The sequence below is a fragment of the Paralichthys olivaceus genome, chromosome 14 (assembly GCF_024713975.1).
Source record: "Paralichthys olivaceus isolate ysfri-2021 chromosome 14, ASM2471397v2, whole genome shotgun sequence".
In the NCBI taxonomy this organism is placed as follows: domain Eukaryota; kingdom Metazoa; phylum Chordata; class Actinopteri; order Pleuronectiformes; family Paralichthyidae; genus Paralichthys; species Paralichthys olivaceus.
In genome coordinates, this window is record NC_091106.1 from 10,312,852 (window position 1) to 10,326,791 (window position 13,940).

General features: G+C 41.7%; 1 protein-coding gene across 1 annotated transcript; it reads right to left on the reverse strand.

Annotated features, from left to right (window-relative positions):
- Positions 1–142: 142 nt before the first annotated feature.
- LOC109631464 (fibulin-7) lies at positions 143–11,995 on the reverse strand. Its single transcript, XM_020090260.2, has 8 exons — positions 11,700–11,995; positions 10,274–10,436; positions 8,607–8,783; positions 5,738–5,863; positions 5,516–5,653; positions 4,425–4,562; positions 3,859–3,997; positions 143–1,672 (listed from the first exon to the last, which is right to left on the reverse strand). The coding sequence occupies exons 1-8, from the start codon at positions 11,775–11,777 to the stop codon at positions 1,300–1,302; spliced, it is 1,332 nt and encodes a 443-aa protein (XP_019945819.2). The 5' UTR covers positions 11,778–11,995; the 3' UTR covers positions 143–1,299.
- Between the last annotated feature and the right edge of the window lie 1,945 nt (positions 11,996–13,940).

Here is a 13,940-nt window from a genome sequence, read left to right on the forward strand (position 1 = left end):
TCGCCATCCAACGTTCATATATCAGCTATGTGTTGGTTTGCGTTTCGCTCATTAAAATTCGCTCTCAGAGGATGTGAAGCACCGACCAAGAACATGTAATAGCACACTGTACAACATCAAGTGAGGTAGTTTCAACAAATGCTGAAAAGTTGGACTGGCTTTATTTGTTTTTTTTTTGCAGAGACAATTAAAATTCCAGATAAATTATGTAGTGCTCCGGCAAGCTCGCTAAATCATCTATGAATTAGAATATGAGAATATGAGACTATTACATACAGAGTAATATTATGGAGGTTTTTTCTTATCTTTTTCAAGAGCTTTTGGACAGGACTTATTGATTTTATGCTCAGATTTTGCTTGCACTCAAATATGCCCTGCTTTGCCCTTGTACTCAGATGTTGTTTTCTTGCTTTGACAGACTTTCTGCGCTCCAGCTTCAGTTTTTATTCTCATGCTGCCTCTGAACAGAAGCAGCTTGAGCATGAGGAGAGGAGCTGAAGCTGAAATGCAGGATGTCTGTCCAAGTGCAAACAAGCGCACAGTTTGAGCACAAGCTGAGGAAATCTAACAACAAGCGGGGGCTATTATAATACAAACCCAGGGTTTTGAGTGAGAGCATTACAACATTTGAATGTGAAGTCCTGCTCTGAAATTGTTACACCACACTCTTGAATAGAGAAAAAAATAAACGCCCTGGTACAATACTGTGTCTACTGTTTTAAAGAAAAACAACTCCCATAGTAAATGACCGGTGCCTTAAACGAAGCAAGCTAGTACAACAAAAACAAATATACAGAATCTAATAGAAGTTAAACATGTGGCATTACAATGTAAAATCCAGCAACAATATTTCCAATAAATTAGAGCCACAGGAGCACTAATGTCTTACAAGGATGTACCATCAATAAAGAGAGGGCAGTGCATCAGCCCCAGGGCCGGACCCTGGGCTACTCAGACATGATTTATGATGGACAAAAATAAAAACATAAAGCAACGGTCATAGTTATCCATCCCTCCAACACGTTCATTATGCTTTTAGCTCCTTTTCATGTATTCAGACTCACTCAGTCAAACAGCGTCAGTCATAGCACATCCTGACTACAGAAGCTTCTATGGTGTGTTTCTGCCATATACTGTTACAATCATAACATAACTGTTAAATATTGGCTGGTCACTCTCACTCTTTTGGTAATTAGGCCTGCGACTGGCAGCTCAAATAAATTCATCTCTGATCGGGGATGAGGAAACTCTTTCTTCTTCCTCTTCTGTGTCTAGTCTCCCTCCTTTCAAACTTTGCCCTCAGAAGTTGTTAGGTGAGACCAGAATGTGGACCCTGGCCACGTGCTTGGCCTGAAAGGTGCGGTCGCTGTACTCGGACATGTCCACGTCAATGCTGATCTCCTGCGGCCCGCGCAGCTGCTGGACTAGTATCAGCTCGCCAGTCTGTCTGTCCGAGCGCTGCATGACAAACATGCCCCGGGAGTTTCCACCCACTATGCCGAAGCGCAGGCTGTCTGGGCCTGTGCGCCCAGGGGCGGCTGCGGTCGCCATACGGAAGAGCGTGGCGGGAGTCTGCAGGTTGGAAGGCAGAGACAGGTAGTGGAAAGACACGGTCTTCGGGGCCAAATGGCAGGAGCGGCTGTCCATGGGGCAGGGGTTTCTCTCACACTGACTACAAGACAGAAATACAGCAAATGTTAATGAGGGAGCATGACAGGACAAAGCAGTGCATGTTCTCTGTGTGTTTTACAGTTGTTATGTAATGTGACCATTTACTCCTTGAGGAACAGTTACACAGTTAATCTGTGGGAAAGTGTTCATAAGTGTTCCTTTGTGACACATACATACAGAACATATGAGGTCAAGAGCCTGAGGTCTCTTGGCTGTTGTGAGCAGAAGATGTTGAAACAACAAGAAAGTTTTACTAACATATGAACCCTGCAGGTCACAATCTCACATCACTGGCTTTTTGTAAACGGTAAATGGTCTTAGCATAATCATAATAAAAAACATATTGTTCCAACTTAAACACATCTTCCATCCATTCATCGTGTACACTGCCTCCTTTGAGGGTCTCTGGAGGAGCCGGAGTCAATCTCAGCAGATATTCGGTGATAGCCTTGGTTTATGCCAGACAGGTCCAACATACTCACATTCACACCTACGATCAATTTAAAGTCTCCAATTAACTTAACACCAATCTGCATTTTTTAACATGTTCATAGCCTTATTGTATTTTATGTCAATATTGTATTCTTATGTAAATTTGGTCGGTATTCCAGAAAGGACAGCACAAGAATTTCAGTTCATAGGGAAACTTGTGTTCTTTGTGTATTTGACAATAAAATCTTTGAATCTTGAATGTCCGACTGTGCGAGGAAGCCAGAACATGCAAACACAGAGAAACCCTGGTCAAGCTGATATTCAAACTGCTATGAGATAACAGTGCTAACCACTGTACCGTCATGCTGTCCCTTTATAGAAATAATATACATATATAATACAATGTTGTACAATACATGTATTGTTTTATTATTGAGATTTTCCTTTGGCTCTCACAGAATCTTTTGTCTTCAAGTGCCACCCCAGCAGCTTATTATACTCCCTCAAACTTTTCTTTGTTTCTCAATATTACATATTTAAAAGGTTTGTCATTTTAAAAGATTCCATTGTGGTGTAATGACTTAAATGTAACTCTTCAATTTCCTCATCTCCTGACTTCCAGCCACTGGATTGGTTGGTTAGGTTTGTTACATCCCAAACTGCTACAGCTTACTTCAAAATATGTCTTTTATTATATAAAAAGCACAAAGGGGACATGCTAACATGTTTAAAAACTAGCTTTTTACTAGCGGGGGTCTTTAATTTCTTGCAGCTGTAAGTAGCAATTTCCTTTTTGCACTGCATCCTGGGACATACCATTAATGAAGTAGATTTTCGTACAAACTCGCATGACTATACCGCATGGAATCAGGACACAGCTACTGGCCTTCTCTATTTTCTGCTTTATTCCTCATTACAAATGTTTTCCGAAACATTTATCCATCCCCTTAGCTGTTAGCGGAGCACCACATTGATGGTTCACCAGAAGAAGACAGAGCTTTGTTTCATGCCTATCTGATGACAGCAAACAGGGCGATGAAAGATGCAATGACACTGGCATTCAATGTGGTTGTCTGGGGAAGTTTTGCTGAGTGTGCATGTTCTATGTCAGAAATCTGTAATTCTGCTATATAACAGAACTCTCAAAAGTAAGATCTGGGAACATGGGGACATCTCTACGATGCCACATAATCTAAACCACTTTATTTGGAGGTAAAACTGAAATTGAATGCACCTAAAATGTTATAGTCTATAATTGCAGCGTATTACTGTTAATGCACAACTACAGGTCCAGTGAGCCAAAGTTGAGGCTGGTGGCTAAACTGTGATAAATGTTTACAGCAGTTTTCGTCATGGTTTCATTGGCAGCCTTCGATTTCACCCCTAAATGTTTGGTTAACTTGGCCCGTGGTGATGTTGCTGCATTGCAAGATCGAAGCTGTTACCATGGCGACTTGAATGTTATTTCAACCAACAAAAAGGATGACCAGAAGTACCAAAATAAGTACCAACTTGTATCAAACCTGGACAACTTTAAATGCACTTCTTTAATGACGGATCTTTCTCTCCACGTCACCCATCAGACTGTCGAATTTGATTTATATGCAGAGGGTCATGTGAAAGTTAACAACAATTCTCTGCTAAAGTGTGGAAGATTCTTAGGTGTGGAAGATGAGATCCTGGTTTATTTATTTCTATTCACTTATACAAGTGAGGGAGAAAACAAAAAGGCCACGCGCTGCTGTATCCACTTACAATGGAGATGTCTTGACGTAGCTGATGTTGCCATGAGAACGAGGACACTCAGGGTTGACGCACTGGAAGCCTCCCCCCATGTTGATACAAGTCGTCCCTCGGCTACAGTTGTGCTGCTGGCTCAAACATTCGTCCACATCTGGAGGACAAAACAGTACAGACATGTAAGAACGAGGAACGGGGAGAGAGACTTGCCAGACTGACTCCCTGCTTCCTGGTTACCACAGTGTGAGCAGTGGGTGCTGTGCAATGAGTGTTTATTTTTTTGATTTTTTTTTTAGTTTAGTCTCCCACAAACGCCTCATGTCCCAAAGATTCACTCTGCTGGAAGACGGTGAGGTCATTCATTCCACTGGCAAAAGCTTAATAAGCTTCAGGGGTGCTGATGGAAGCGGAAGCGAGGTTTGCACAGACACCTCTGCAGAAACTAAAAGCTCTGCGGCTACGAGGCTTTTTGGAGTCTCTCTAATTCACAGGTATTCCTCTCTGGAGCTGCATGCCCAGTGAGATCTCAGCCAGGGACCTTCTGAATGAGCCTTTGTGCTCTGCTGCCTTCTGTCACTCACCCTCGCAGCTCCGCCCATCTGGGAGCAACTTGTAGCCGCTGGGGCAAGAGCAGTGGTACGAGCCGGGGACGTTCACGCACTCGTGGATGCAGAGCTTGCCTCCTTGGTCAAGCCGGTACACTTCACACTCATTCACATCTGTCAAGGAACAGAAGAACAAATGCATGTACATGCACACCTTTAAAATGCAATCGCATGGCAAGACTGTGACTTTGCAGATGCTGTAGAAGTGACTTGGGATATTGGTAAGGATCTGTAATGACAAAAGGTGCATTTGCTCCATCTTTTTGCACTTTCACCATCTTGCACATAAACACATTTGTTGCAGCTGCATGAAAAGTCTCACTTCAAAATCTTACTCAACCAATTACATCTTAAAAACAGCACAACTGTGACCTAAATGCTAATCAGCTTGTGACCTCTCGAGAGGATTATTTTGTTTGTCACAGACTGGCTCTACAGATTACCACCCATTTGTAACAACCTTAATCGCTAGAGGAGTAAAAGATTCACGTATTCAGGGATCACTTCAGCATCCAAGTCCCAATAACATCTGGTACCTGTCCAGCTCTGCTGAGATGGCCGTTTAAAGTTCCAAGTATCTTTATTGTCCCTTTCAGGAAGCCAGGATCATACAAACAGACAAACCACAAACTGTAAAAACGTCCACATACATAAAGCACTAACACATTGGTGGACAACCAGCAGAAAGGGTTGGGGTTGGCAGGACATGTAGTTTAAAGAGTGGTTCAGAGACTATAACATACAGTCAAAGCACCAGTAAAATGATCTCAACAATCTGTGCAAATAAGCAATTTGTGCAATAAAAAATACACAGAATACAGTTAAAGCTATCAGCAGTTGGTTCTAGGAACAGGCACCTGAGGGTAACAGTTCAAACTATGACCTCATAGCTCTCCATGACTAAAGTTTCCCTCCTAAACACATGCTTGTTGTATCTTACCTGTTCCTCTGGTGAGGCTACTGAGCCTGTTTTTGTTGACCATGAGACAAATTTCCGTACCAAGCAGCAATGCAGAACATCGGTCTCCCCGCAGGGATCAAATAAATATGACAGAATTTCAGCTCACCCTGACAGATGCTGTTTTCAGAGGTGCCGCTCATGTGAAAGCCTGCGTCGCAGCTGCAGTGTTGGGCTCGGTTCACTTGGGCGCAGCGAGGTCTGCGGCTGAACGCAGGGTCATTCATGACGCTCCACTCAGGTGGTGCTGCATCAGGGGAAGAAATATGACAGATGAATTACACACTGTAAACATGTATTAGCAGATCTCAGTATGGACTGTAGCACTGACCTGTCTGGGTCTGATGCTGGCAGTGAGAGCCGCTCCAGTTCTGGGGGCAGGTGCATTTGTACTGGTTAAGACCTTCCACACAGGTGCCTCCATTTTGGCAGGGGTTACTTGCACACTCACTTATATCTGTGGGTATAGAGGGAGATCAACTTCTAACCTGCAGCTTCTTCAACACCTCCAGTTGTTTCAGAGAGTTTCAATCTGAAAATACCAGTTTGTTTGCATAAATTCATTTTTTATATTGAAAGAATATTCCATATACTAAATGATGATGTGATTTCCTATTAATCAAATGACACAAAGCGATGGTAATCTTGTTTGAAAGAATATGAGTGGATATGAATATGAAGAATTTGCTTCAGGTTTAACTGAAAAGCCAAAAGTGTGACACTTAAAAAATACAGGAGATGGAAAAAAGTGAGGGAGCCTCTAAATCTTTCCTGTCTGCCATCCATCCATCCATAGAGCGGGAATGAGTCCATGCATCCAGTTTTGATAAATGATACTTCAGAAGGAGAGGCTGCTACTGTCATTATGGGCACAGCATGTCAACAGTAAGTCAGTGATGCCCTTTTATTTGTTCCATTTGTGGAAAAGTAGCGGCTATATTCAGAGAATCAGAAGGGTATCATTATTAAAGTGTAATTCAATAGAATCCATCTGCAGCTGCAAAGTTAAAGTTGTTGGTGTTTGTCGTGTATATGGATTCATATTAGTTAACTTTATACAGTTTGAAGACATGTAAGGAAGTCGTTTTTTGGGAAATGTGAAGACTTTTCCTTTCAGAAAAACAAACAGTTGTGAAGTGCTCTGCTGTCGACACCCTTCAATACGTTGGGAATATTTTTAAGTCCAAATCAGAGTTCATCCATATTTTAGGGGGGTAGTATTTTTCCAGCTGTTGTTAAATGGGACTAGAAACCTGCAACTGCCACCAAAGAGCTGAGATAATGTCAGTGCAGGAAGGTGTGAATGGTTTTAACATATTTAATGTTCGTTTGTGCGTTTGTCAGCACTTAACCGATTTCCACAAAACTAAGAGGAAAAATGGATCATTGGCCAAGAAAGAACTGATTACATTTTGGCGTGGATCTACAAAAAAGAGGCAGATCCAGGAAGGAAGTTTCTACAACATTACGAGATAAAAAGGCATGTTAAGGTAACTGATATGTGTGAGTGTGAACAATTTGGTCCAGTGGAGGTATGCTCTCCAAGAGTTTATACTATTACATTCCTATTGCAAGTCTTCTTCATCTTAACATGTGCAAAGTTACATAGCTATAAATGTTTTTAGCTGTAAGCAAGAGCACAGTAATATATATAAGAGTTGTTACTAACTGAATACATACATGTACAGTGTAAAGTGCAGATCCATCCATTAATCCACTAAGAGGTTGATTGACTTATCTGGCACGTAGATAATCATCAAGCAGTGGTCAACAGAGATAATCCTGAGTCAAATATTCTCTTTTCTGAATACAGAAATACTACAAACTGTTGACAGTAACAGAAGGTAAGATGGATAAATGAATGTCTAAGTGGATAAAAAGAACGTCATGCCTCTGATCAGGACACAGAGTTGTGCAGATGTTCTCTGCTGCTCTTGGAGCTCCGGCACTGACGCCGTACGATAGTGGATGGCAACCAATCCCTTTAATATTTATTTGGCTTCCTCAGGGGCCACCACAGAGCCATAACATGAAAAAGCCCACTTCACTCCACTGAATATTTTTAGATTCTTCTTAACTTTTAAGGGTTTCACACTCTGTCAATGCTGCTCTTTAGACATGACTAAATATAGACCTCTGATTCCAGAGCTGAAAAACATGAACAGGGATAATACTGTGCAGAGTGGAACCTTCTCATGTTGCTTTAACCATGAGTGTCAATAAACATACGTGCACATGTTAAACTGAGTGTGCCACTTGGAATTTTTTGGAAGAGCGCAATCGGAGCAAGCTGAAGGGGCTATCAATAGCGTGCTTAGCATACTTGTGTGTTATCAGACCATGGTGTGGGTATAATGTCTGGTCCTAACCCCGTCCAGTGGGACCGCTGTCAAAGAGCCAGGGGAAACATGAGCAAGAGAGGGAGGGCGTTATCTTACAGTAACTGCTCATGAGGAGGAGAAACCTGAAGGGGAGAGCAGCCCTCGGTGGAATGCAGTACAGGTGTTTTTCTGTGTTCAGAGACATCTAATGCCATTTTAACGAGGGCTTCATTCAGTATGTTGAGCAGCTGAAGAATGGCTCTTTTCTTTGCTTGTTATCTGTGTGTGTGTGTGTTGTGTGTGTGTGTGTGCATGTGTCTGCTTGTAAAAATATCTTTGTGAGACCATTTTGAGGCTTAATCTTACGGAGTCAAGACTCTTTGGCCGGCCCTCATGTTCTGACCCACTTAGGACTTTTAGGTTTTTAGGCTCAGTATTTGGCATAGGTATGGGTTAGGGTATGGGTTAAGGATTAGGCTGAGTGATAGTTCAGGTTAGGATAAGGGGGTAGGGAACTCAATATGCCAATGAGCGTCCTCACTAAAGAAGTACACAATTTGTGTTTGTGTCCAGATATGACAGATACTCATGTTGTGGGGACCATAATCTGTTCACAGAGTCACATTAAGAGGATTTGTCTTCTGATGGAGACAAAAAAATGTCCCCATAACATGAATTATTACTTTTTAAGTTGAAGCCACGATTAAAAGTTAGGTTAAAGTTAGATTTAGGTTAAATTTAGCTTGAGTTTAGGTTAGTTTAGGTTAATTTAACAGCCCTAATCCTGCGATGAAAACATAAAGTAGTTAAAATAGACAGAAATTAGGATTTTAATAGGCCTGGGATTTCTGTATGTTGCTCATCAAATAATAAACTCACCTTTACAGATGGCACTGATGCCGGTCCAGGTGCCGTTGTCCCGGCAAGCACGTGTGGCCGAGCCAACGAGGTGGTAGCCCTGAGAACAAGTGAAATGGACCTCGTGTCCGACAAAATACTTTGAGCCAAACTTGGTTCCGTGAGCTGGGGCCTCTAGGGAGGGGCAGGTGGTGGAAGCTGTGGGAGAGAGCACGAGAGTGAGGCTGGTCACATGTGGAGTCAGCCTCCCGACATCCTCTGGCATTCCCTGCCTGGGGATATACACATGTCACTGAGCAGCGAGCGGAGAGCCTTCATGGGAAGGTTCGCTCCAAACGCCTCATTTGCAGTCAGTTAGCAGAGAAACGGCCATTCCTGTGAGTCAGAGTTGCACCACGCAGGAGCCAGATGCTATGCTATGCTGAACGTTTTCTAAAGAAAGCTTGTATAACATATATATACAATGTAATCACATTACATAACATTGTGAATGCGTTACATTTCTGACTTTCATGAGCCAGTCACTCTTGAAGGACTGTGAGAAAATGTTTCCTATTCTATCAACCTCAAGTGAAAACACTACATTTCAGATACTGTATTATAGGTTTTGCATTGCCAGACCTCAATGTAGTCCAGCTCATATTTATTATTGCAGTACAGCGACAGCCAACTTTGACTCATTGAGGCCTTCTGACCAATTTTTGTGTCAGATTTTCAGACAAATGTGAACAAAATGGCTCAGGGTACACACAAAATCAGTGTGTGTCTGTAATAAATGCATATTATTATAACAATAACCAAATCCAAAAACTTTTGAATTTGATCCTGATCTGAGGCCGTGCAATGATTTTACTTGTCTTTTCATTTTCCTTTATTGCTGCGAATGTTAAGTATCAGTCTCCCACTGTCTTGCCAAGTGCTCTCCACAGAGTTATGGACTGGACTGGTCCATCACTAACAAATTGGCCTCGTGCTTGTCCGCTGCCAAACAACACAATTCCATAAATCCACTTCTCCCTGTCGAGCGTACCCAGCTTTGTAACTGAGATGGCCCTGTGCAGTTTTGATGAATTTGTAATCCCATAATACAGGAAGCTCTCTGCTGTCACTGGTTGACAGGGGACACACACAAAAAACAGTTTGAAGATCAAACAATCGAATGTTCCTAAAAATGCTGTGGATGTGATACTTTGAAACCTTCAGCGATTCACTGAACTACTGAAGGAAACCTCAGCATGAGGTTTATACTGCATAGGATGCATATTTAATGACTGCTCATTTGGAAGGGTCCTTTTTGTGAAGCTAATGCATAAAATATTCCAAAACATCAGAGGTTAAATGATGATCTACTTAAAGATTGACATTCCAACCTTATACAATGTGTGTGACTTATTCTGTTTGATGAAGTATTTCTACCTAGATCGATAGATAGCATTTTTTGTATTTTACCTGAGAAATCTGATTAATGTTTATATCTATATCTTGGCAACATGACCCTGTCTTTTGTAAAATGAGAAGGGAGTTTGTAATAGTTTCCATTTTGCTCAGTTAAAATGAATGAATGCACAGATGGATGGATGAAATACTGTTGTGAACTATATGAACATCCCTGCACTGTGATAAACACCTGTGGTTATTGACAATGATATTGATTATGACGTGTGTTTGATACCAGTTTATTAACTCACCGGCTGACTGGTCTGCTTGAGGCAACTTGGACACAGAGTTCTGCAGCGTCGCCAGCTTGGACTTCATGATCCTGAGGCCCTCGGTGAATCGCATCTCCTGACCTTTCAGGAACTTCTCCATCTGACGGAGCACCCCGACCACCTGGTGCTTATCCATGCACGTCTGTGAACACAGCGCGAGCAACTGTGAGCAGCAGCATCAGGGAGCTGCAAGAGAGTCTTGGCAAAGTGTTATTGCATGCAACTGCTTTCCAAGAAGTAAAACAAGCACAGAAATAAAAGGTTGCCTGAGTTAAATGGTCATAAAATATATTTAAAAAAAACATGAGTGGTCAATAAACATTAATGTGCAGCTGTGGAACATGATGTCACTGAAACTAAATCCATCTTATTAGTAGGCACATGGTCGTTAAGGTTACAGAGTGTTTTCATTGATATTAAACAACCTTATGTAACTCTGACATGGCATATTACTGACATGTTCTTATTGTGCTCACATGACAAACTTACTCTCCATGATTTATTTTACTTAAATTGTCTTAGGCCTCATTGCATTCACTTTTGAGATATTCAAGGCCTCCCTTCTCTTCTTCGGTCTCTTTCCACTTACTACCAGTTCTAGACACAGCTGGACAAAAGCTGCCTGGCAGATGTTGGAGGGACGAAATGCTGTTCCTCTGTATATTTTTGCATGGTGGCAGGAAGGCATATGCTCTGTGGATAATCCTGCAAGCGGGCAGACTCCAAACAGCATGGGTGCCACTGGCAGTTATAGTTGACGCGGGGGGGAAGCTTGTCAAACCGATGCAAAGTTCTTCAGAGAAAGTGCCTCTAATCCTTTCAGCAGGGTTTATTAATCACATGCTCATTGGAACAATTTTCTCTGTGAAGGCATACCTTAAATTCCTGCGCAGGCATTCTGAGGGTAACGACCAATTTCGATGCATTAAAATTCACATTGTGCACATAGCGTGGAGCTGTGCAGGGGCTCAGATAGTGCTCTGCCCCAGGCAAAGGGGAAAGGCCACCAGCTGACAAGGCATGAGAGGCTTCAAATTCAGATGCAACAATGAGTTCTTGTGATTAAAACAGGTTTTAAGTGATTCCTCAAGACGAAATTGTGAACATCACATTACAAAGTGCAAATCATCAAATGCCACATTACACAATGAAAACAGATTGGAGCTGGATAAAGCACATACAAAAAAGACAGAATGTGTTGCGTGTTGTGGTGACTCTTTGTGGATAATAGGCCTGATATTGATATTCCCAGAGGTTGCTCAGATTATAAGATTTGATATGGTCACATTCACTTTACTTGAGCCAGTTTTGCAGGCTCCAGATGTTCCTGGAGAAGTGTCAAAGTTGGACAAGTGAATGACAAGATGTTTGTACATAAACTTAAAGTAAACCAGACTACTCTTACCTGGACTGCAGCATGACCACTGTGGATAACTGTCAAACACAGCAGAAGGAGACACCTGCGTCGAAAAGACAACTCCATCTCTCAAAAGTCCAAGTTACAATTCACTGTTGATGATCTCCAAGATTTTTACAGGCTTCTCTCTTTATGGGGCTTTGATAGAAATCCAAAGGAGCAGCTAACTCTTGAAGAATGAACCGGTCCTGTGTGGAACACGCTCATCAGGTGTCAGAGGGAGATGCGCTCTGGTGCGTGGAGCTGCGCGCTTGGAGAGTTCAGCCTGTGCGCTCTGCACACCACCACCAAAGTTTCCTCCTGCAGCAAGAATCCCTCCCACCGAGATGGACCCAAACGCTGTAAAGCGTTTCTTTATACATGTCTCGTCTGCTGAAGAGGAAAGTCACAGTCTGAATGTGTCAGAATACACGAAAAAGACATTTAGGTTTAATTATAGGGCCATTAAGGATTAACATCAATTGTTTTTCTCTTCCTTGGAAACTCAAATGATTATAAACGTGTTCAGAAAAAACGCCAATAACGGACCATCCTCTGTAATACAGCTGCACACTTCACTGTATTCACTGACACAGGATACAGGGTTTTTCAGACTTGAAAGAGGAACAACAATTTTCAGTTTTTTCCATTAATTTAACAAACAACATTGCTGGACATGCATTATGGTGAGTGGCTCGTTACCGTTGCGCAAACTCACCATAGGAGAGTCTTTTTAGGTTTTTAACGTGTGGAGCTGCAGCGACACCTGGTGGCCCCTGACGGGAGGACTGCGACTGATCAGAGGAGAAGATGGTGGAGGAGAAGGAGGAGGAGGAGGATCTCCATGATACTAGAGCCCAGCCTGGCCTCTGGAACTCAGTCTGTTCAGTATATTAAAAAACTGTAATAGTATAAACATATCCAGTGTAATGAGGAGAAAGTTACAAATGTCTAAAAATAAAAAGGAAAATTCAAAACTAGACTACAACAGGAACAGAAAAAGTAGTATCGGACATTATCACAAGTTTGTGATAATAGCTGTATATTGACATTATAATAATACTGTACATGATATAATAGACGAAGTAATCAGCATTTTTAAAGGTGAATAAGCTGCTCTCAGTATAAAGACAGAGGAACTTTCAGCTTCCTATTTTAGGCTCAAGTTTTTGTTTAAATCAATTATTTTGTACTTGGGTCTGATCTTCACATGGACACACACTCCTCACCTCTGTGACCCTCTGCAGAAACACTCACACACTGCTGTATTAAAGTTATTTAACTGTGTGTCCAGATGTGTTCTCTTTCTCCACTGCAGCTCATTCAAACTGTCTCTGTTACCCAGAGAGAGGGAAAACGTGCCACCTGGCGGACAGACAACGCAGATGCTGCAGTTTGCCTCTAATCCACCTGCTCAGTGTGTTTGTGTCTGCTGTGCTACAATGATCCAGTGATGGGGCTCACTCCACACATGGAGGAATTATACTTATATACGCATATTCAAAAGCAAATACTTGCTAAATTATTTTTACTCATGAAGAACAGTAATTGCAGTACTTTTACTTAAGTGCATGTTTGTCAATTATTTGGAAGTAAATGTTTGAGTAACTACTCGACCTCTGGCAGCATTCAGTATGTAGTTGCATGTAATTGTGTGTCGCTGGGTGTGCTTACACTGTGTTTGCCACTTGTGCATGACCTGTATTTTTATCTGCATAATAATAATAATAACTTTATTTATAGAGCACTTTTCAAAATCTAAGTCACAAAGTGCTTTACCAATGGCAGCAAACTAAAAAAAACAAGTCATAAAATCATGTGTGGCATATGCCAATCACTTTTTATTGCACATGTGCCTCTTACTCTTAAATTCATAAATGCTTATGTATTTATATCATACTGTTTACAACTGTTAATTTACACTTCTCTACAAATCATTGTATCCATAGTGAAAGTGGTAGAATTAGTGAATATTCTCTGAATTTCTATTTCATTTTCTTTTCTATTTTCTGTTATTGCATATTTTATACTGTCACGTGTTCTCTTCCTCATTTTGACTTGTGTTGTTGTTGTGTGCGTGTGTGCGTGAAGTGGGCGTCACCTGAGTTTGTTGTGCGTGTGTAAAAACGTAGTTATAAGTAAAGCGATGATCTTTAATAACAACACATTACACACACACACACACACACACACACACACACACACACACACACACACACACACACACACACAGGAGCGAGCGTCACGTAC